Consider the following 24,910-nt stretch of genomic DNA (forward strand, 5'->3'; position numbering starts at 1 on the left):
AAGATGGGGAAAGAAAACTGGAAAATATGTTGTTTATCTGAAATCATGTAAGTACGGAAGTCTGGCTAAAATGCTTTGCAAGTACACCTGAGTCATTCCCATATCTTTTTTTTTTAATGAAGGAATGAACCTGAGAAATCCCATGTGTTCTGACAGTAAAATGGATACCAAGATCTGATGCTGAGGGTACTAAGTAGCAGAAACATCTGCTTGTAACACAGAGAGAATTCCTGCCATAGCTGCAAGGAAATGACTGATTTGCATATTTTACTATAGTCCACATGAAGTGACATGTGGAATATACTTACTAACTGAACAACTCTCCCACTTCTGTTGCAGTGATACAAAGTCCTGCAGGAACTATTGCTAGCCACAGGAGCCTAAAGGGTTAACTTGTGAGGTTCTAGTGAAGCTTTACGAACAAAGGTAGTAAATAGCTTGTCTGCTAAGGGGCTGGCAACACAAAGCCAGAAGAACAGGGTTAAAGGTGTGATTTATGATCAGAGTCACTGGAGATGGTTGATAAATATATTAGTTCAATATCTGAACATACAGTGGGGAAGCAGAGGCAAGATGCGAGTATTGGCCAAAAAGGCCAATTCAAGAGAAGAAAAAGAGAGACAGAAATACTGCAGAAGATAGCAAAAAAAGTTGTTTTGTGTAGAAATTTGTGGAATAAGGAGTGAAAGGAGAATAGAATTTATGTTAGAGCATGTAAATTTTTTTTTTTCAAACACAACTTTAAAGGATAAAATCAATTTTGTCCCACTGCATATCATACAGGGGGTCTTAAGGAAGGCTGACTCTTGGTCACCGGGTCTGTTACTGCTACACCCAACTGCACTCTATGGACCTAGCTTTTTTTTGTTTTGCCTTCAGGCTTGCCACTAGTCAGAAGTAGTTTGCCTCTTAGAAAATTAGTCCATACTTTTCACTACCTAGATTTTTCCTGAGTCAAGTTGGTTTTCTCCTGTATTGCTCATTCTCTTCCGTCTGAGCAATGTGAACTTTTTAATGACCCCCTGCAGAAAAATCATCCAAGCGTCTAAAAATTTCAATCTCTTTCTTCCATGTTGTGCGTATTTTCTGTCAACTGGAATTTTAGGTTTCTGCCTCCCACCTACTGACTGCTTCCGTCATGTCAGCACCAGCATCATTAGCCACTTCCAAATTATTCTGGCCTGAAACTGAAAAGCCTATGGTAACTCTGAGTGGGCTGCGGGTGGCAAAAGGGTAAGCTGATCTAAGCTCTAGTTAATAGCAATACTCATGCACAAATGAAACTTGGAAAAATAACTCCTTGCACATAAGCTTTAGAGGTAGCACACAGTAGATTTGCAAGCAATAAATCAATGGCACACCAATATACCCCGAATTACTAGTTTGTGAATTCAGGTGCAGCATGTCCCAGTACGATGTATGGAGGTTAGCACTACTCACTGGGACAGGCACAGGGGTGCCAAGGACCTCAGCCAGACAGTAAACTCTTCAAAGAAAGAGGGAAATGCCTACCTGAGGTGAGCCACCAAGAGGTTTTCTCATACACCTTGTTGCTGTCTGTCCCTTGTAACAAATCTGTAAATGCAAACGTACAAAAGCAAGAGTGGAGCATTTCAGCAATGACAGCAGTGAACTTGTTGCCCAACTGTAGGGAGACTCACTTGTGTTGAGAGCAGGCAAAGCAAAAAAGCTTGTAAGAAGCTGTTCCTGAGCAGCTCAGGCATCTGTGCAAGGGTTGCCTGGAAGAAGAGCAGTGCCAACTCCCTTGTCCCAGTGGGGGACAGGCAATCACAGTACTGTGACCTGATCCAGATCTTGCCCAACCCCAAATGTGCCAGAATTTATCCTCAGGGCACCAAAAACATACACCCTCAGTGGCTCTTAAAAGGATCAAGAGCAAGAACTTTCTCCACATCATCACTATTTCTCTTGTGAGTGAACAGACAGCTTCAGTAGTAGATTTCAAATTAAGTCAATGTAACTTTTCAGTCTATGATTTGTTTTTGAATTAAAAATTGTTCACACTTTTTTTTCTTTTTTTTTCATTAATAAAGTGAATCAAAGAACCTACTGGAAGCAGCCAGTCAAGGTGCTTCTACCTCCATTCTGCTGGTAGCAAACATCGCTGTGAATCTGATCTCCTTCCTTGCCCTGCTAGCTTTCCTTGACTCAGCCCTGTCTTGGGTGGGCAGTCTGTTTGACTATCCACAGCTGAACTTTGAGGTATGATGATCTGGTCTTTCAAGTCCTTCATGCAGCTTATATATATGTATAATTTGCCTTTCTCAAATTAAGTGCCTGTATGGTTAGTTGGGGCTTTTTTTGGTTGGTTGGTTGGTTGGTTGTTGGGGATTTTGTTGTTGTGTTTTAATATGGTCTAAGCCCATATATTTTTGTGTGCATGTTTCTGAAAACTGTTTTTACAGCCAAAGGAAAATTGTTGTCATGTAAATATTTCTATATACATTAGTTCATGTATAGCTTCCCTCTGTGGTTCTTGCTAACTAGCAGAGTATATTTACAGATCATTGTATGCTAATACCTACCTCCTCTGACTTGGCAGTGCAGCAGATGCCAAGTCAGTTACACAATTCCCAGGCCATTAACATTCAGCTAAACTTTAGAGTGGCTTTAGCTTCAGAGCCCCATCAAGCCTTTAATGCTCACTAGCTTCAGTTAGATAAGGATACTGGGGCAAGGAAGGACTTGTCTGAACCCATGCTTAATGCCACTTATTTCTCAATGCAATTATATTGCAAAACTGCACCCAGATCACTCAGCTGAGCAAACAGGTTTTAAACAGGACTTCTTTTGCTTACCTAGGTCCGCATATAATTTTTGATCCAATACAACAATCTTGGTTCAACAGTTTGGGACATTTTGTTCTGCAAGCTTCTAATAACAGTCCTTTGTGAAACACAGATATAACATTGCAATAAAGGTGCTGTAAAAGCGAATAAATACTCAGAGCAGACGTGGCTTCAGCAATATTAAGATGTTACCCTGCACAGCTTCCACAGGTTATCCCACAGCAGACACCCACTGCAGAGGGGGTATGCATACGTCAAGTATGCATACCTCAGCCACACTCATGCAAGGGCTGGGGTTTAATACCTGCTGATGGAGTAAGATTTGGACAGATAGGTAAACCATAAGGACCTGAGACCCACAGACATGCTACATTCAGCCATCTGTTCCTTTTGAGAGACGCTAACGTGTAGTCTTTTTTGGACAGAGAAACCAGGAGCAGTAGCTGCTTAAACATCTCAGTTATGTTCACTAAGGACAATGTGACTAAACCCTTTCACAGCCAGAGTTGTTTTCTCTCATATAAAAATAAACCATACTGCATAAAACTTACAATGCTAGAAAAAAAAAAGGTACAGTTTTAATTGTGTCAGCTTTTATGCATAGACAACTCTTGTTTACATCAGTTGGAGTCCAAAAAACCTGGTAATTATGCATGTTCATTAACATACTTGATTTAATCATCAGAATAACTAGACTTCTCAATCTCTTATCAGTTCTTTTGACTTGACTTTCCTTCTTTGCTTCAAACACTACACTCAATCTGAAGCTATTGTTGGGGGAAAAGGTACTGAAATTTTTGGTTTGCTTTAGGTGTAAAATTAGGGACATATCAAATTACTTTTTAGATTTTGGGTTGGTCTTTTAGAAATTACTCAAGCATACCTCACTATTGAAAACGTTCAGTCTCCCAGATGTGTTGGCAGCAAGAACTGAAGGCCAAGTTTCCTCTGTTAAAGAAAACCATTTATTTTAGGCTTAGGGAACGTATCACATACCTTTGTTCTTTGAACTTTTGACCTGCTTTCTCTTATATATTTTGCAGAACATTTGTGCCTATGTCTTCATGCCATTGTCTTTCATGATGGGGGTAGACTGGGAAGACAGTTTTATTGTTGGTGGACTACTAGGTTACAAAACTTTCTTCAATGAATTTGTGGCTTATAAGCGCCTCTCACAACTGATTCACAACCGAGAAAAGGGTGGGAGCATGTACATTAATGGTGTGAAACAGTACCTGACTGTAAGTAATACTTTTTATTGTCCAGATTTGTGGGATCTAATAGTTTTCTGCTGGAACTCAACATATTTTTTAATATGGGCATAAAGGGATAACGGTTGTATATTACTCTAAAGTGTGTCTTTCAGTGACATAGTTCAGTTGTCAAAATGCAGCATTGCTTTGTGAAGCTGCCATGACTGTCAGCACACTAGCTATTTCAAACATAGCAGAAGAAAGGCATAGTTTTGAAGGACATGTAATGTCCCACAAGACACTGTGCTTAAGATGAACTCTGTCTTCAAGGTGAGTGTCTTCTTACCACACTCTTAGCTAGCTAGCAGCTATGAGGTACTCTCCCAAGAAAATCCTGGGCAAACTGGAAGATCCTCCTGCCTGCAGAAGTTAAGCCAGGAATTAAACTTCAAGCCAAGAGGCAAATCCAGCAAGTTTTAGGTGATAGCCTTGAAGACATTACCGGCACACGTCTCCCCTGTGCAGGGGTCAGAGGTTAAAGATTATGTATTACATGGCATACACCTCCCTTGCCACAATAAGTCCAACCAATTTGTTTCAACTGTCAAACAAAAGTTAGTTTGCATGTGGATTTCCAGCTAAAGCCTGGGCCTGTTCTCATTCACACATCCACCCAGATCCACCCAAAAGTATGCATAATCCCTGAAGAAGTAACCTAGAGAATGGCAACACAAAGAGCAACCTAGGTGTGTGCACAGAGGCAAAGAGCATGCAGTGATCAAGGCTGACTTTTGTCGCTATAACTGTTCTTTCTATCCAGCATCAACCTGCGCTGAATTTTGTCTCCTTCCAAGCACAGGCAATGAAAAACCTGATATTTGTCTTTTTGCAGCTTCACTGGCTTTTCTTCCTCAAATCAAGATGAATTGCCATTGTAGATGACCCTTGATTAGGAAGCATCCTTTTGTACAGCTTTTAATTGCCAGTTAAGCTGGTGTGATGCTGTGGATACCTGCCTTCTACACAAAACCAAAAACATGTTCCTGACCATGTTTGCCTAAGCATCCATTACCCTTCCTGGAAATCCTGGAAATAGTATCCTGGGCTAGATAGATAGAGTTTTGATCTACCCTGCTGTAGTCATGCCATGTTCTACAACTGGAATATGGGTCTGAACTCCTGAATGACTGAATAGGGTTGGTTTTTAATCTGGAAGTCAGCCTTAAGATGCAGATCCCATCAACTGTATTTCATCTTCTTTTTCTTTCTTTCTTTTTTCTTACAGAACTTCTACATTAACTTCTAATAACTATGAAGAGCTGTATTAAATTCCATGATAAAAAATGGAGAGATATAAAAATAACTTTGATTCATAACATAAAGAAAAATTGCCCAGTAACGATTTTAATTGCTGCACAATTCAGCTGAGATTACACTTGATTTCCTTTTTTAATTTCTCTTCGGCTTCAGAACTCTCTAATACGTCCAGTCACTTTCAGAGAGAACAAACAAGTGGCCTTCAGACCTCACTCACCTGAGTCACTAATAATAAGGCTTCCTGTTTTCAGACCTAGGAAAGTTCAAATGAAAGCCGGAAAATCACAACACATAAAGCCTTTTCTAGGAAAAGCGGATAGAGTGGGCACTTGAAAAGCATTTTCCTGCATATGTGCAGACTGATTGAAAATATCTACAAATTGGTCTTCATAAAACAGGAATGGAAACAAAAGCTTCTAACAAACAAGAAACCTGCTAGAACACTCAGGCATCTTCAGCTTGTGTCTAAATCACAGTAACTAGGAGCTGAAAGCTGTCAAGGGGGGATAAAAATCCATTTGCTGAGATAGATTTTCTCCTTTCCCAAAATGTTAGAACCACATTCTTCTGAAGATTTTCAAGACTTTCAGCCCGATTTCGCTCAGAGTGATTTTGTGTCCCAAGAGCAGTCCCTCCGTGGGAGGAAATACCAAACCAGCCTTGCTTTGGTCTGAAGTCCAGACTGAGCCGGTGTCACCCAAGGGGAGGAAGATGTCTGAAGTGAGGGAGGAAATAAGCTGCTAATGGGGATTCCAAAATCATAATGACCCTCTGCTGTTCTCACATCTCACTCTCTGTAAGACTGATTACCCTTTCCCTCTTCTGTACACAGGGTGGAGCACACACACAGCAGCTTGGCTCAGGGAGCCAGTTTTCTGCTTGTTCAAGGACAAAGAAGTCAGGAATAAATGCCTAAACTTGGGGCTTCAGCAGTGCTATAGAGGCAGTCCAGCTATAGGCAATAAGCTGAGTTAAAGTTTTCTGACTCATGCCTTCATAAAACAGAAGATAAATTGCCACTAATAAGAAGAATTGGTTTTTGTCTTTAATTATTAGTACTCAGTTCAACAAGGCACAACAAATTACATGAAAAATAAAACCATCACATGGTTTAAGACTCCTCACAAAGGCAGTGGGTACTTCTCAGCAAGAGTGTGAGCCTAGCCTGTTGAAAGTCATGTGCTGGGGCAACAACCAAGCAAAACAGAGTGATTTCACTGCTCAGAGCCCTGAGCCACAATGCCATGTTTTCTGATCTCTAAATAAGCATGAACTGCCTCAAACCACTGAACAGGGTGTGTGTTTGTTTTCCAGGTTCGCTCTGAAGTCATTGCCACCTATGCTCTTTGTGGGTTTGCCAACTTCGGCTCTCTGGGACTGGTAATAGGAGGCCTGAGTAAGAATACATCTTGCGTTATTTACCGAGCAGCTTCTAAAGAAAATAACCAAAGGAGCAGGCTGTAATTAAAGCTTAGCAACATTAAGGGCTGAGCAGGTGCTCTCCTAAGACCCAACACCCAGTGGTGCATGGAAGGGCTCCCACAGGAGTGCAGGCTTTGGTGTGGATGTACTATGAGAGAGGCTGAGGGCAAGGGGAGGGGACCAAGCCCTGCAGACAGGCCTCCTTGTCCAGCCCTCAAACCATGAGCCTGAGCTACTACAGCTCTTGGGCTTCAAGAGAATCAAACCATCTCTGGAGCTTGCTGGTCTGAAAGAAGTTGGCTCTTTTCTGTAAGTGTCACATACATGCAGTAGTCTTACAGGGGGGAAAAAAAAAACACCACAGAAAACAAACAAACAACAAAACTAAAGACAAACAAAAAAAACCAACCAAAAGAACAAAAAAAAAAAAAAACACAAAAAACACAAAACCAAAAACAAAACCCAAACCAAGAACTTTTCAGATCTTGAGGGAAAAAGTTGAAGGAACTTGTGTTCTCCTCACCAGGCAGCCAGAATCTCTAGCAGGCACCTTTACCTGGGAGCCTAGTGGGCTCTGCAGTGCCAGCAGTGGGCCAGCACAGAGGAGCAGGACCCAGCACAGCGCCAGACCCCAGTGCGCTTCATAACGTTTGCTTCTGAAAGCCACCACTGGCCAGCAAAAACATTCAAAATGCAGAAGCAAACTGCAGTTCAGTTTTATACACAAGCCACCTTCTTAACAGAAAGAGCCAGCATTGGCACTAGGCCTTCAAATGGCCAGCTAAAACTGTCTTGTTTCCCCTTCTTGCTTCCCCTGGTTCAAACTGCAGGGTGGGGATTTCCTCTTGTGGTGGAAAAGACAGCAAGTTCCTCTTCTTTATATCTTCATGTACTTATGTTTGACACACACTTTCATTTTCTTCCTAGCAAGCATTGCTCCCTCTAAAAAAACGGAAATCGCTGGTGGTGCTTTCAGAGCCATGATTGCTGGTACTGTCGCCTGTTTCATGACAGCCTGCGTTGCAGGTACCGTATCCAGGTTTGGTGTCTCTTACAGTCGCTGACCACGGGGTGGCAGTGCGTAACACGAGAAACAGCTCCTGACACTCAACGCTAGTGTTCGCGAGTTTGGCAGGATTAAAAGTTAGTGTGAGATGGAGGGTTCAGGGGTTATTTCATTTCTTCCATTATGTCTCATCTATTTTTCTTTTTTTTTTTCTTTTTTTGTTAGCCTGTGTGTAACACATACCTCTTGGGCAAAGCAAGTTACAGATGAGTTACACACCACTGGCTACAGAAATGCAGAAGTAATTACGGAGCAGAAATGGAGAAGTGGAATGAATGGAGGGTGTAAGGATAGTGAGGAGGAAACTGAAAGGACTTTTGCCTTAACATTGAATTGATATTTTGGGCTGATATTATTCAGACAGAGCACTTAGATTAATGAAATTGCCCTAAGGTGGGACTCAGCAACAGATCCTTATTTTCAAGGTCTCACCTTCAAGCTGAATAAAGAGTCACAATGCAATAGCCATTTTAGGGAGGAAATTAGAAAGAACATGATATTAATGATTTGAAAGGTTAAATAATTGACCAGATATTATTCAGCAGGTAAAAATTACCCCCATGTTTAACAGCACCTTTCCCAGCTTTCTTTTCGGGCATGTGATATGCAGAATTATATAATGAAGCTTAAAGCACTCATATTCCTAGAGCAATGAAAGGTGTTGGTGCTTTAAGTTGCTGAAAACGGCATGTCTGCTTCCACCATGGATTCCCCATCCCTTTGTCTTCATTGCAGGAACAGAAACATACACATTTTAAGTATAAGCACAGTATTTTCTGCAGGCTATAGAACTAGTACACTAGTGCTTTTCCTTACGCCCAGAAGAAGATAAAACAGCCAAGCAATTTCTACTACCCAGTTAAGATAAGAACATATTAAAAATGTGTCCACATTCCACAACACTCTGTGAAGAAGGAGCTGTCACTTTCATATTCATTACTGCAATGAATGCAAATATTACTATTTATAGGAAATTTTGTAGGACATCTAGCAAACCAAAGATAAGTAATCCATAACTATAACACATCTAAAAGAAAAGAAAAGGTTTTGAATTTGCTTCCATTGCTACAAATGCATCACAGTTCCACTTTAGTTACTGAAAGCACTCTGGCCCAGCAGTGAGAAAGCCATTAGCATTCTCTGGCTTAATGACTAGGTACTAGCATCCTTCATGGAAGGAGTGGGAATAGGATGTGCTTAAGGTTTTCTTCTTCAAAATACATTTTAGACTACTGTGTTTTTCTGCTGACTTTAATGCTACTAAAAAGGTCTGGTAATGGTTTTCTCACTGCTGGGCCAGAGTGCTTTCAGTAACTAAAGTAGAGCTATGCTGCATTTGTAGCAATGCAAGTGATCATTCCTTAATCCAGTTCTTTAAAATCATACAGATTTTTTAAAAGCCTCACAGTTTGAGGATTTTAATCTTGCACTTACACAGAACCATCTCAGAGGCTGATTTCAAATCAGCCAGAACATTTCAACTGACCATGCCCCAGTGCCTGACATCCCCAAGTTTTACCTTTCTCTTCATTACTCATTCAGAAAGTTGTTACTTGCTTCACAGGAATGCTGATTGTCCCTGGTCTGGAAGTTCCTTGCCACATCTTATTAGGAAGTGCCTTCAATTCCACAGATTTCCCTGCCAACAGCACAGAGCTAGTCGAATGCTGCCAGCAACTCTTCACCAGGTATTGAGGAAGTCTTTTATCTTTCTGTCAGCATAATTTAAGAGCTCACATATTCACTAAAAGCTTGATTTTTATTTATTTTTTAATCTGGCTTATTTTCTTAGGCACCTGTTTTCCATGAACTTGCATCTTTTAATGCTGCTGAATAGTTTCCTTTTCCTGGGCATTTCTCTGTTACATGCCAAGCATATATGGAACCAACAGAGAACTCAAAAACATTTTTGTCCAAAACTGAGCTTCCTGAAGTGCTAGAGATAGATTACCATGTAAAGATTCAGTGGTTTAGCTCAGGCTCATCTCAAATACTAACAAAAAAAAAAATAATCAAATATTTGAATAACTCTAGCTGGGGAAAAAAAACCAAACCAACAAAAAAAACAACAAACCAAACAAACAAGTCCAGGAGCTTTTCTTTATACTACCTGTGAATTTGGCTGAAGATATTATTGATCATGCCTGTTTATATTTCAACTAGAAAGATCCTCTGAGGTAAATTGTATTTGATGTTTACCTATCTTGGGTAGAGAAGAAAGAAACAGACATACTTAACACTACCTCACAAAAAGCAAGGTATTTTGTATTTAAGCTATGTTAAGAACCTTTTAAATTTCTTGTAATGTGATGCTTATTTTTTCTATTTTCATGACTAATTGCTTTAGGAGTAAATACTCTATTTCAACTTTTTTTCCATTCTGTTGAATGCAGAACTTTATCTTCCCTTTCACATTTCTTTTAGCAAAGACAGTGCTCTAAGATTGAGCATTTCTGTACAACAAAACATACAATATAAATGTAACAGTGATGTTGCTGTAATCTGACCTGCAAGAATCCTCTTGTCAAAATCCTCAAAAGGGGAATTTTCTTCGGTATTGATTGAACTGGATCTGCCTTCACAACCCCTCAGTTAACTAAACAGGGAATTTGTGTGTGTAGTAGAGAGATACCTTTTTACGTCTTCTTAACATCAAGACTTGTGCAACTTAAAATTTCTGTGCCATTTAACTCCTCATGTTGGGGATCAAAATTCCAATTCTAACTTCAGGTGATTTTTTTTTCCTGTATTCTTTTAATACATGTATTTCTTCTCTCCATGCCTTGTCTTAAAAAGTAGCTTTGAATATGGGCATACACACTATGTATGGTGCCCTTCTTTTTATAGTAACATTTTTAGATTTCAACTACTCATAAAAAATGTAATTTAAAAAAATCATTTATACTGGTATCAAGATCACCAGCTTCTGCCTGCACATCAGCAGTCACATATTACTGCAAGGAATCTCTATTTTTGCAACCTGATGTTCCAAATAATAATGTTTTAACACTGAGCCAGTGTAAAAAAACTTTTTTACACAGTAAAAATCCTCTGTGATATTAGGTACATTCTTTCATATTTCTTCATCACTCCAACTTTTATTCATCACACTAAATTTAACTCTACCATGTTTCTACAAAGACAAGAATTTGCTTTGTTTTGACTAGAATCAGTGTTGAAGAAATGCTCAAAAACCTTGAATAGTGAATTGAAAACCTCAGTTGTTTCAGTTATCTAGGAAGATGTACTCAAGGCCTTTGTGCAGAAAACCAGACATCACCGCTATAAAAAGGGAGAGCATTTAGTCGTGGGACACGGCTCATGTTTGGAAAGTCTTATCTTTGTTTCATTTCTCATGAAAATTTTAACACTTTTGAAGCTGCTTTGGGGAAAGCGTGCGTGTGCATATGTGTGTGCGTACGTGTGTATTATATAAATACATACATACAGACAGAGGGAGAAAGATTCCCATAAGAGAAAAGGAGTATATCTGATTTCTGCTTCCATCTTCTTCCCCAGTGTAAATCAATCTCGGGAGATCTTCCATGAAGGAAACTATAGCATTAGCTCCTGGAAAGGATGTTGCCAGATACTGGATCAAGCTGCTCTTCATTGCACTTGGATTAAGCCTTAATTTGGAGGGGGGGACGGGACGGATGGATTATAAATAAATGCTGTGTTCGTTGGTAGAAAGGTAATAAAAATTCCATTTTCCACAAGTGTGAATCCAACCCCCAATATTTATTTCCCATCTTTTACCAGCCTAATTCCTCTGACTTGCTTTGAGTTACTCATAAATCAAACTCAAATAACTGAAAGGCACCTCTTGCCACAAGTCTCTTTTCCCATTACAGATCAAAAGAAAAAAAATCATTTTTGAGCCTGATTCTCTTGATTTTATTTTACCCTGAAAGTGATGAATCTGTAGAATTAAACTGCTGTAGATAAGAAGGAAAACTGACCCAGAAAAGATATCACAGCCACTTAAGATGTGAAGTCGAAATATTTATAATTGCCATCCATTCCTAGTAGTATTTCTGCTCTTTTTGATACTAAAGAAGTGCTTTTACTGCACAAAGATAAATGACCCTGTTCTCAGAAACTTTTGCACATTTTCTCTGGTAACTGTGGCTACATGTGAACTGAGCTGTTTATGTGGTGTACCTCACCACTTGATCACTGACGCAGCCCCAGGGGACTAGCATCTGTGTGCCCCAGTCACCCTGGTCCTTGCTTAGAGGTTACTCACATGAATGGAAACGTCTAAACTCAAAGGAAAGTTTCCTGTATAGATTCTTCTCAAACTTTGCTATTAACAATTGTTGTTGAACAGCGTAGTCAGCAACCAGGAACTTGGAACACTATTCCTATCAGAAAGAAAAGAAAAGCTTTGCTGGAAATCAAATGTGGGTAAAGTGAAGTCACAATCTGACTGCTCCCTCTGAAAGCAGTATTAATGATTCTTCAGGACCTCTGGAAGATCCTCCTGAAGTGGAAAGACAGTATATTTTTTAGCTGAAGACCTTTCATGGACTTTAAAACTGAAAAGTTCTTTGCAGATGGTTTTGCAAAAGGTATATATATATATATTCCTATCTTAATGCCAAAGACTTAGAAAAAAAAAACCTAGGAGCTGAAGCACAGGAATATCAGGAAGTCCTGACATACTCTTGAAATCAAACTTGTGCAGATGTGAAATTGTGATAAAACAATATCTAACTTTTTTTAATCTTCCATTAATTATTACAGAATCTGTTCAGGGAAATGCAGATTAATGAATTTAGCTGCCAGTACAGCTATTTTCAGGAGGCATTTGTTTGACTTAATAATAAAAAAAAAAAAAAAGCTAGTTTCCTGTAAAACTCAAGTTTATTAACTTAAACCTCTGAAGATTTTTAAATGCCAGTATTACTACTACTTGTGACTTTCATCACAGGTTAGATGTTAGATGTTTTTCTTTGGCCTTATCCACCTAGATTTAGGAGACTGCATGTCAAACTCGATTTTCACTGTTTTTAAGGAGTGTCGCTAATCCTGATAATGGCAGCTATATACGCTCAAACATTTTATGCAAACCTCTCCTAAAGAAACTGCATGGGTTTTGTCCACAATTTTTAGCCAGCATCCTGGTTATAGCAGGGTTTAGCTACACAAATAAGCTTAGAGTCTGAAATAGAGAAAAACATTCTTTCAAGGAAAATTAGTCAGAAACATTAACTCTCACTGTCAAACAGAACACATCCCACATCCTCCATTTATAAGTCATCACTGGCATTAGTGTGCTGCTCCCTAGCATACTCTAGTTAATATTAGCCTTTTGAAGTGGCTGCTTTTCCCATCCACACAATTATAAGCTCATTGAAAGGGCTACTCCAGCTAGTAAAGACAACTATGCATGAACTTTTAGCTTGAGGCAGCAGCTTTCTTCCCACAAAAGAGATGTTCTGTGTTTCTTTTCTTTTTTGACTTTACACCTGACTTTTATGTCTCCTTCCCTCCGGTGGTGCAAGGGAATGTGGAATGGTTGTGGTCAGTCCACCACACGGTGTCTCTGCTGCCCCTTCCTCCTCAGGGGAGGACTCTCCACACTCTTCCCCTGCTTCAACTTAGGGTCCCTCCTACGGGAGAGAGTCCACAACAGACATAGTCCCGCCTGTAGGCTGCAACTCTTCACGAACTGCTCCAGTGTGTGTCACTTGAAGAGCACAGTGCTCCACTGTGTCCCCTGCCACGAGCCTGCTCCAGCACAGGCTTCCTGCAGGTTCACAGCCTCTTCCAGGCATCCCCCTGTTCCAGCATGGGGTCCTCCATGGGTTGCTGGGGCACAGCCTGCCTCACCATGGTCTGCACCACGGGCTGCAGGGGAATCTATGCTCCGGTGCCTGGAACACCACCTGCACTCCTTCTGCACTGACCCTGGTGTCTGCAGGGCTGCTTCGCTTATGTATTTTCGCTTCTCTCTCTGGCTGCAATTGCACAGTTTGCACACACATACACCTCCCACACTCCCCCTGCTTAAATATGTTATCCCAGAGGCACTAGCACCATTGCTGATGGGATCAACTTTGGTCAGTGGTAGGTCCATCTCAAAGCCAGCTGGCATTGGCTCACTTGGACACAGGGGTAGCTTCTGACATCTTCTCACAGAAGCTACCCTTGTAGCCCCCTGCTACCAAAACTTTCCATACCAACCCAATACACAGTCTATACTTCTACAGATTCAAAGACCTATGTGAACATTTTGGAAATAATGGATTAATTAGGCACTGGAATGGATTGCCCAAGGAAGCTGTGAATGCTCCATCCCTGGCGGCATTCAAGGCCAGGTTGGACAGAGCCTTGGGTGACATGGTTTAGTGGGAGGTGTCCCTGCCCGTGGCAGGGGGGTTGGAACTTGATGATCCTAAGGTCCTTTCCAACCCTAACTATTTTATGATTCTATGGTGAAATAATGGATGAACCCTACATAGAAGTATCCCTCTTTCAATGTTCTTGCAAAAAAAGAGGGAGCTTAACCTGCTTTTTGGTTCCTCGCATACCAGTACACAACAGGCTTTAACCAATACAGATGACAGGTTAATGCAGTGACTCAATCTGTCGCCCTCAGAAACTAAGCAATGAATGTCAGCACGTATCTAACAGCTTTCAGGGGCTTTTTACTGTAGCATTCACAAGGTGTTAGTTACTCGCTAAAGATCACCAGTAATAATTCCAGGAAATGTTTTAAACAACTCAGTGTACAACAGTTCCAGGAAACATACTGAGTAGAATTCATCATGCTCAGAGCATATATAATCAGAAAAAAAAAAAAAAAAAACAAAAAAAACCACCTTATCCTTAACGTAAAACATGTTCTCCCTGGCCCCAAGCTAGAAGAGCACTAAAATTTGTTAAGAAGGCAAGGCTGGTAGTTAGAAGGAATATTTCAATATTAATTGTCTCAGAGTAGTTGGAAAAAGCAAATGCACTTTTTGAAACTTTTTTCGTAAAACTCTTTTCTCAAACTCTTTTTCCAGTTCTCACACCACAGCAGCATCTGCAACCCACATACCTTTGTGAACAATTGAGTATTTGACTGTATGTTGTGTTTTACTCTGCCAGGCGGCTAAACGCCACACATCCACTTGCTTACTCCAGGCCCTGCAGTGGGATGGAAGAGAGAATGAGAAAGGAAAAAAAAAAAACAACCCTAAAAATTACAAGTTGAAATATAGGCAGTTTAATAGGATGGAAAAGGAAAACACAACAACAATATTAACATTAATAATATTAATAATAACATCAATAATAATAATAGGAGAATTAGAATATGCAAACAATTGCTGTACAATGCAATTGCTTACCACCCACTGATCAATGCCCAAGCATTTCCTGAGCAGCAACAATCATCCAGGTTTGCACCTGCTTTCTATACTGAGCACAACATCACATGGTATGGAATATCCCTTTGGCCAGCTTTGGTCAGCTGTCCCGGCTGTGTCTTCTTCCAATATCCTGTGCCCCCAGCCTACTCACTGATGGGGTTGTGTAAGGAGATGAGAAAGCCCTGATTTCGGAGAAGCACAACTTAGCAACAACTAAACATCAAGCTGTTACAATGTTACTCTCATCCTAAATACACATCACTGTGCCAGCTACTGGGCAGAAACTTAACTCTATCCCAGCTGAAACCAGGATGACACCGTCAAAGAGGCTAGTCATATACAGCAAGTTATGGAGTCAAGTAAGTGTTCTCCAAACCAGGTATCACCTCTTTATCACCAAAGACATGAGTAGAGAGAGGCTAAAGATGCAGAATATGCATAGCAATTCTCTTCCTTTGTGACTGAAACAGTTTCTGCTATACAGTGGTCAGACTGTTTCCCACTATGCTGTGTCACGTATCCATGGGTCCCAATTCTTGTGAGTCTTTGGATCACTAGCAGACCTCCAAGATGACTGTAGCTTTACTTTAGTAACAAGCATGTCGTTCAGCAGTGGTGCTTAGCTAGGAGGGTGACTCCCAACCTCAGCCTCACCAGCTAAGAGGTGAAGAAGAATTTGTGCGTAGGGCATTGGTGCAGGACAAGGGAAGCTCTCTGCCCAGGGAGCACAGATCTCTGCTTGTCATCTGGTGACACAGGCTGACATGCCCTGGGGGCAGCTGGTGTGAGGCCCTGAGCTTCAAGGCTGTGAGCAGAGTTCACTCACATGGTACCATCCCTCTCTGAAAGCAGGCCCATGGTGTAAGTTGGCCTGCTGCTATACTGAGCTGTTATCTGTTATCAAACACAAAAACAAGTGGCAGGCTACAAAACTTCCATGTTTGAGAGGCTGAACCAAATTATCCTCTTATCTACACCAATCTAAACTTAGGGGATCTTCACTGAAGCTGGAGTTACCATACACTTATACCAGTGTAAATCAGATGAGACTTTGTTTCATTGTGTTTGATTGGTTTTAAAGTCTATCAGTCCATAGGAGCCAAAGGAAGTACTTCAATTAATACAATACTGTAAAATGATTAGTGCAACTGTACATATGCTTCTGTTTTGACCCAGTGGAGCTCCAAATCTGAAACCTGGGAATACTGAGAAAAACAGACTGGTGCAAAGCCCAAAACTACTTCGTGATGGTTCTTATAAAGAAAAAAATATTAAGAATATTCTTGTTGCTATGGCATTCTGCAGCATAGAATTTGCTATAGCAACCAGTGCATTACCTCAAAAGACATCGATCAGAATGCATGGGTTGCCATGGCTGCCATAGTGAAAACAGAGATTTTATTTTTGCTCTATTGATTGGTGCCTTTGATGTCAGGTGGCCAGAAATGTCCGAGAGATGGGGGACACCCTACACCACATTGCTGCACATTCCATAGTGACAAGTATAGATGGCTGTTCAGGGCCACATTTTTGTACATAAAATGTGAAAACCTAGAGTTTTTACAAGCAAAATCTTGCATGTTCTCAGGATTAAATATGTGTAACAATACTATGTTTTCCGTACACTGGAGAAGTGTTCCTACATCAGAAGCAGTCACATTGCAACATTTGGAGTCCCCATGATGTGGAGAATAGCCCCATATGTCGGACAATAAACCTGGATTTGTGTCCAGTTGTGAGTTTTGCCACAGACCCCATGTGTACCTGGGAAGTCTCAGCTCTGTGATGTCTCTGTTCCAGTCTATAACATGAAGCAGTATCCTAGGGGTGGTGTTAGCAGTTGCAGTACAGCAAAAGTTGTTAGCAGAAATGAGAGAGCAGGACTTTTACAGTTGTGGGATTATACACCCAGGAGCTTCCCCCAGATGATTCTATGCTGAAAAGTAGTGAGGAATTAGGCACTACATGCCTAGTTTCCACCAGAGGGTTTTACAGATGGAATGAAACAGATACAATTCTACCAATCTGACACTTCTCCTGAGCTAACAGCTCCAGTTCAAAGACTGTGAATAGGTTCATACCAGTGTTACTTCCTGGTGCTAAATAAACAGCATTGCACTGTTGTAGCATGCGAACTCAAATAACAGCAGGGACACAAAAAACTGGTGCCCATACCAGATAACTGCTGTTATGTTGCACCCTCCCAGGTACCTTCTGTAGCTGGTTTATTATCATTTTGACCCCAAATATTCTAACTACCCTTAAGTGCTGACTGACCTTCTCCTACAAAACTGTCATTTGACTCTAGTTGGCTATTTGGCCATATTACACCAATTATTACACACAGAAAGACTCCAAAATCTGTTTATCATGAATCATTTAGGAGTTGTAGGTACTTCCACAAGAAGCCACTGAAAAACAGCCTTTATCTATTTCCAGTTCACACATACTATGCAAAATACATCCAGCCTTCACAGTTTTTTTTTTAAATAAGCACTCCCTGGCATTTAAATAAAGAAATTTGTCCTTGCAGTTACACACTATTCTTGTAAACAGCTCAGACAAGTCAACTGAGATACCCTCTGTACCACACATTTACCTTGCGTAAGTGATTGCAGTATGTAGACTGACCTGAAACCACACAGGAAAACTTGCAGAACTCCCTCAGTACTATCAGTTCTCTCCTTATGCTACCTTGACCCCCATAATAAAACCACAGCAGACCCCAGGCTGAGATTTCAGGTCAGCTTCCATTTATCAGGTAAAGGTTTTATTTTCAAGCCTCTTGCTTCCCTCTTTTCATCCTTTCTACTTCTGACCAGTCCATGGCTTTACAGTAGTACAGTTCATATCTTGCTTTCTGTATTGCTGCTTTTACTCTTGATTACCTTTGTTTTGTTTTCACACATCACCACAGGAGGGCCGGAATTTTTCCTTTCTCGGATCACTAGGTGGCAGAACACAATCAGTAAAAGTTCTTCCCAAGAAAATAGGCAGAGATGAAAGTATGGAGCCTTTTTTATTTGTGTATATATATGTCCTACTTGGGGGGTTTGTTGCTCAGGATTTCAGGTTAAATACTCTTATACATTTCCGGGTAATATAAAAGTATGATATGCTTTGGTCAAGGTGGTTTGCCTTCAAAGGGCACTACGGGCACTTTGAATAGGTCCGCATTTTGGACTCTTACACAGACACCCCCAAAAATGATATTTTCCTAAAATGCTGCCTGCTGATACCCCCAGATTTCTTATTATCATTGTAGATTGTGGTGAAAGGTGTTACTGCCCATCTGTGGTAACTTTAGTCAAAGTAGTAGAATGAATTATGGAATAAATAAAGGCTTAGATACTGCAAAAACTTGCAGCAGATGGGGATGTGCACCCTGCTGTAATATGCCAGTTCTATTTAGCTGCAGGTAATATGGGCCTAAGGGTTTCTAAAACTCATACATAGCCCAGAATAGCAATACCAGTAACAGTATCAAGGTCGATTTTACTGAAATCTCTACCACTGGCTAAGCATGTTCTCTGTCTTGAGGCTTGCTGAACACAAGGCTTTTCACACGCAGATATAGTTTTCCTTAATTGCCTTATAGAGGTAAGAGGGAGCAGGAAGAATCAGCTCACTATGGTAAAGAGGGTTAAGAAGAGAAGTATTAAGGGTGACATAAATGATTTGTAGCAGCCCTAGAAAACAGTACCCTTTGAAAGGAGAGGGAAATGTATTGTGGAGAAAGACATCCTTGTCTGTTGTGACTCAAGGAAGTGGCTTGTTTCTTGAGTATCAGTTGTTGCAGTGTCTTTCAGACACTTTATTGCCAGAGGAAAAGGAAGCATGAAGAGCCTCTTTTGGCTACCAGAGATACTAGAACAACTGCTCAAGAGCTTACATACTTACTGCTAAATATGGCAAAGTAACCCTCTTCAGTAACCTGCTTAGAGTGAGTTGGAAGAGCTTGTACAGAACTTTAAAAGCTTTTTAAAAGCAACTGGATAGATATAGTGTTCTCAAAACCTAAGTAAGGAGAGTCTGTCCATTACTTTCACTCCAACTAAGTATTTCATCAAGACAGCAGAGCACTTGCTACCTATTCTGGGCTGTTCATCTCTCAGATCTGTGACTGTGTTAATGGGAACATTCAAGAAAGGCACACACAAAGGCAAGGGGCTGCGAGCACCCATACTTCAGAAACCTGAACTGGAGCCATCCACAGAACACTCCAAAAAAACACTCCTGAAGGGCTCAAAGCCAGAGGCAGTGTGCTGTTGAGACACGCTAAGGTAAATTTGGTTTTCTTACATCAGCTTTCCATCATATTTCCTAATGTCAATCTATGAAGGCTGTTGTGTATGCTTATTGCTGGAGTTAACTAAAGCTCTTGTGGGAGGTGGGGAGGTGGGGGGTGGTTTTGCTCTTACCAGCTTTGATAAGATTCTCTTTTCTAGAACATTGCTCATAAAAGCAGTGTTGTAGAAAAGTTTTCACTTGGACACAAAAGGGAGAATATTGTCCAAAGACACTTTCAGCTAGTTCCAAAAGGTACATTTCTATCCTGCAGACCTTAACTTGGCTGTTTATAATGAAGAATTTGTCAAATGATGGCCAAAAGGAAAAGATAAGAGTGTTGGTCTAGTTCACTGTAGAGTTTTTTTCTATATCCTTTGTCTGTCCAGGGAAATGCAAGACTTTAAATAATGGTAACTTTCCATTCCATAAACCTTGCTGCCTAAAGTTCCATCAAAATATTAGTGTCAACTGGAAGGACTTTCTTCTCCATGTATGAGTATAATTCAATAACTAAGAACTCATATTCCATGTATGAGTATATTTCAATAACTAGAAAAAATAGTAATTCCTTTTCTAATCATTGCTATTCCAATCTGTAGAAATGGTGTCCTTTGCAGTCCTTTGAGAATGCAGCAGTGCCTAAAATTATACAGAAATTGTTCCTATATTAGAAGTCACCCTCACTCCCTTCCTGCTGTTGAAACAGTCCCTAAAATAGCAATGGGAAGGTGCTTTCAGCTGTAGGGAAGGTTCTTTCAGCTGCAGCTCGATTTATTTCTCCTCTGACACAAGACCTTTGGTCTGTGCAAAAATCTCCCAAAATCCCATAGCACAGATATCAGGCAGAAGTGGCTTCTGTGCTGTATGCAGGTTCTCTTGCATATGCTTAGTTATGTGGCAAAAAATGTATTTTGTATTTGATTCCCAGTAAAACTGTATGGGCTGGTGGCAGACAGTGAACTGGATTCTTTTCATGCTTTATACTTTCTGAGGTAGAGCTGCAATAGTTACTTCTGCAGAAGTCCAGCCACTTAATTGCTCATTAGCCATCAAAGAGAGAAGTATCCTGATTTCTGAGAACATCTGACTGAAAGTACTTGATTTTGCAACACTAGCAGTCAAGAAAAAAAGTTTCCTGACACACCTGAATCCAGTTAAGAATGTTCCAGTTGAACAAGACCTGGTAGCGTTAGCCTAAGCAGACGAGAATGATCATTCTTCGCCTTTTTGTTTATTTTGAGAAGGCTCATTAAGAAAACTAGTTTTCAAAAGATGAAAAATATTCCATTTTCAGATGATCTTTGCAAATACAGGCATTTTAGAGAGACAAGGCTGAATCATGAGGTGTTGGTACAGACAACTCAGGAACTATTCTGGTGGCATTGTGGACTATTACTGTTCTTTCAATAAACATTATCTCATTTAAGATTCTTGGAAGAGCCTTTCATTCTCATATGCCCCAGAATAAACTGTTATAAGATGTATTCTTGCTGACTGTGGTAAAATAAGTCTATGTTGATGATGTCTGTATTGTTTAATGGCACCATTTCTAGCAAAATATATTCTAAAACACAGTATATGTAATTCTGAGTCTTCAACAGGCACTTATCTCTGCTTTTGGAGATTGCATTGTACAAACAGATAGAGAAAGCATCAGAAAGTTTTTGATCCAATTTGTATGGAATAAACAGCAAATGCATGTGTAGAGATCAAGGCAACAACAGAGATAGTTGCATAGAATAGTAATCACAGTAGTGCTATCAAAGATAAATGCAGTAAAATTAAGCAGCCTTTAATGATACAATATAGAGAATAATACAAATATAACCAGGCCCCTTCTCTGAAGCAAGAATATGAATGTGTTGCACTTTTATTCTATTTGTATAGTGTAGTCCTCAACTGCTGATAAAAGAATACACTACAATCACATAATCTCTTCCTTTCACTGCTGTGCCCTACATTTAATGGTCCATGGCTAGGTCTGTGCTGGTCAGCTCTACCGCTGGCCATGGGTAAGAGCCAAAGTTCTCATTTGTTATCACATGGGCTTGTGCAGCTTTGTTTACACCATAGACAAACAGCTACTTCTCAAGGTGTTGGTACTTGAGTTTTATATAAATTTATTTTCTAAAGAGACCATGTGTTGCTCTAGCATCAGTGAGATTATTTGGGGAGAGCTTTTTTTTTAAACCAGTGTTAGGACCAGCCTCTTCACCACAAGTCTAGATAGACCAGGACTGAAAATGTATGTGTCTGTATCAGCTGGTGGTAGCACCTGTAGTGCTGAAAAGGGGCAACAAAGACGGATTTTTCATGTACAGTATTTGTAAAAGGAGAGAACATGTCTGGGTTTTTTTCTTTGTTTAGTTTGTGAATAGTCAGCTTACTAACATTCAAACGTGAAAGAACATACTGATTTTGCAATGTCTTATTCAGCTCTCTGCTCTACATTGGGTCTAAGGACTGGCCCATGAGGTCTAGGTGGCTCTGCTAGGTGAGTGATGTGTTTGTGCTCAATCTCCACCATAAACAAATGTAGGCAATGTCATTAGAGCTCTTCTGGCATTGGTGGCAGAAGTTACAGAGTGACCGTTGCTGGAACACTCCTGCACACAAGCACATAGGATGAAGTCCGTCATGATGAAGTGGCGTATTGGGTTTACATGGCAAGGTTTTGGTAGCAGGGGGCTGCAGGGTTGTCGCCTGTGAAAAGAGACAAGGACTGACCCCATGTCAGACATATCTGGTTCCAGTCAGCTCTAAAACAGCAGACCCATTACAGGGCACAGCTGAGCCCATCTACAACGCTGGTGGCACCTCTGTGGTAACATATTTAAGAAAGGGTAAGAAATAAGGCACATCAGTTGTGAGAATGAGGAATGAGGAAAACATGAAAGAAATAGCCCTGCAGACACTGAGACTGGTGGAGAAAGGGGTGGAGGAGGTGGTTTAGATGCCAGACCAGAGATTCCCCTGCAGCCTGCGGAGAAGACTGTGGTAGACAAGTTTTTTCCACTGCAGCCTATGGAGGACCACATCATAATAGCTATACAGCAGTGCTACAACAAGTAGACATGCCTTGAAGGCAGCTGCAGCCCGTGGAGAGCCCATGCAGGAGCAGGATTCTGGAAGGATTTGCAGCCTGTGTAGGACGCACAGTGGAGCAACCTGTCCCTGGTGTGCTGCACCCCCTAAAAAGGACCCACACTGGAGCAGTTCTTGAAGGGTTGCAGAGCAATTTTAGAGCTGCAGCTGTAATCTTTCCTGGAGGCAAAGTCTGCACAATATCATACCCCAGGCTGCTAAAGGAGCAGTATGAGCTGAAAAGGAAACTTTTTACATCTCTTTGTTGTAGAAAACCCTCACTTGCATCTGCCTTTACTTTATAACAAGCAAAAACCTGCTTTATTGCTTAAACATAACCAAGGCATGGCTCCCTAACTTGTTAAAGTACAAAACGTAGGTCTTGTACTGTAACTGTGCCTTAACATAACCACACATGAAGCTCCCATATTATATATATGAACTATTTCCACAGGTTGTCAATGTGCAGCAGATGAAAAAGGTTCAGGCAATGAAAATGATCTGGATTCTCCAGCAGATTGGACACAAAAAAGAAAACAGTCAACAAATTCCAAGTGCTGTCTATTAAAAGAGTCATGAACACCATAAATGACGCCAATGGAAATATTACTGGCCTATCACCTTATGCTTATCCTTTGTCTAGTTAGAAATACAAAAAAACCCCTATTGTTTAACAAAAAATGAGCTACATGAACCAGTCTGAGCTTTTTAGTTAATGTAATCATAATCTATGTTATTTTTCTCATTCTTCTTATACAAACTGTTAGATCAAGGATTGTCATTATTTTTCATTTCAGCTACCTCAATTACGATGTGTTCTAGAGTAGCTAAAATCTCCTGTGGAATTCTGGAGAAGGAAGAGAACACCTGCAGATGCAGTCTTTGTTTCCATTCCTGCACCTATTTCTACAGAGCTCATCAGTGTCAGCACCTGGGCTGCTCTGTGCTTCCACCCTCATGAGGGCTGGGTGCACCAACAATAGAGGTGACCAAGCCTGGAGCTGCCATGCTGCTATGGAAAGTGGCAGATGAACTGGGGTTTGGGGACAGTTTTTCAAGCATATCACACTTATAGTTTTCACATGCACAGTTTTCATACCAAGCTCTTTGCATCCTGGCACATGTGGCCAAAGCGGTCAGAGAGGTCAGACTCCAGAGACTTGTACATCTTAAGAATTTGCTTCTTCTGTGATGTGGAAATGGGATCTCAGACCCTTCAAAACTGGCTATATACAGACTATGTCCTCTGGGAAGCCTTTCAGAACATCCTCTCCATAGTGATTAGGCTGTGAGCTGTGATGGGCTGTGCTGTTAGTCAAGGATTTTTTTCAAATGGGGAGCATCCCCTGGGGTGAAAAATCCATGTGACTATTTTCATCCTTCAGGAGTAGAGGATCTCCAAAGCAGCACTGCCTGCTCCTCTGGATTTCAAGTCTAGGCAAGGACAAGGTAGGAAATCACCAAATTTCTGATGGGAGTGTAGAGCTTCTCTGTGTTACAGAATTTATTATTATTAGATACTCTCTAGAGACAACTGCTGCAAGTGAGAAAAAGGCGTGAAACGTCCAGACTGAAGGATCCTAGCCACTGACACCTCATATGTATGCTTTTAAGCTGTTTCTAGTCATTTACTACAGAGACCTGAAAAATCTTCCCCATGTGTTTGCACTGTGACACCATAACGATCCATATGGCGTCGGTGACATCCTGACGTATGTTGTAGCATATGTTGTGAAAATGTAGGAGCCACACTAAGCCCCTAATGAGCAAGAGGTAGGAAAGATGTGGAAGAATGTGCATCTCCAGGCATGACAGATGCCTTCTCCTGCTTGAGCATTCTGCATTTCTGGCAGATGTTTCCTAAGTCTGTGCCATCTTTTTGAGATTTTTCAGACCTCTTTTCTGCCTTTCCCCTGCTCTGATCCTTCTGTGAAGGAGCTTGCCAAAGGGGTTACTGTGGCTCCCCACAGCATGGGTTGGTGGGCTTGTTCCTCTTGCCAGCACCTGAGGGATGGAGATTGTTCTCTTCCTCCCTCAGATACTTTTCCGTTCTCTTCACTGTGCTTCCCTGTGTTTCCCTGTCCCTCTTTTTCAAGACTGGAGTGTGTTGCTCTCTCCCAGGTGGTTGCTTTGCCTTTGGGGGACAGAAAGGAGAGGTAGGAGTGCAGCAAGGAGGGAGGCAGTGTAGGCTAAGGAGCAGCGACATGCATGGTGTTGGGTGGGATGGAGTGAGGGCTTTGTCCACATACACAGAGTGTCAAAATTCAAAGTTGTCTTTGCAAAACTCTTCCCACAAGCTGAGGGCTGTCATACCACAAAAAGGATTTTCAGTACTGTGTCTTCTGGGTGAATGCAAAGGTACCT

The 24,910-nt window shown here is 40.9% G+C and overlaps 1 protein-coding gene across 8 annotated transcripts in view; it reads left to right on the forward strand.

The window, feature by feature from the left end:
- SLC28A3 (solute carrier family 28 member 3) overlaps window positions 1-24,910 on the forward strand; it is a 61,975-nt gene that overhangs the window by 31,243 nt on the left and 5,822 nt on the right. For 2 of the 8 annotated variants that reach the window (XM_061343907.1, XM_061343911.1), the window contains 7 exons: window positions 1,106-1,233; window positions 2,055-2,223; window positions 3,854-4,051; window positions 6,635-6,716; window positions 7,670-7,768; window positions 9,373-9,496; window positions 11,328-11,632. In XM_061343907.1, the coding sequence (XP_061199891.1) occupies window positions 1,106-1,233; window positions 2,055-2,223; window positions 3,854-4,051; window positions 6,635-6,716; window positions 7,670-7,768; window positions 9,373-9,496; window positions 11,328-11,442 (915 nt within the window). In that variant the 3' untranslated portion in view covers window positions 11,443-11,632. Of the gene's footprint in view, window positions 1-1,105; window positions 1,234-2,054; window positions 2,224-3,853; window positions 4,052-6,634; window positions 6,717-7,669; window positions 8,093-9,372; window positions 9,497-10,232; window positions 10,660-11,327; window positions 11,633-24,910 lie in introns of those variants that run through there. The other 6 variants (XR_009723985.1, XR_009723984.1, XM_061343910.1 and 3 more) reach the window with 6 other exon arrangements.

Source organism: Neopsephotus bourkii, unplaced genomic scaffold (genome assembly GCF_033783945.1).
Source record: "Neopsephotus bourkii isolate Nb327-2 ecotype Australia unplaced genomic scaffold, CSIRO-AGI_Nbou_v1 NB_1831, whole genome shotgun sequence".
Taxonomy (NCBI): domain Eukaryota; kingdom Metazoa; phylum Chordata; class Aves; order Psittaciformes; family Psittacidae; genus Neopsephotus; species Neopsephotus bourkii.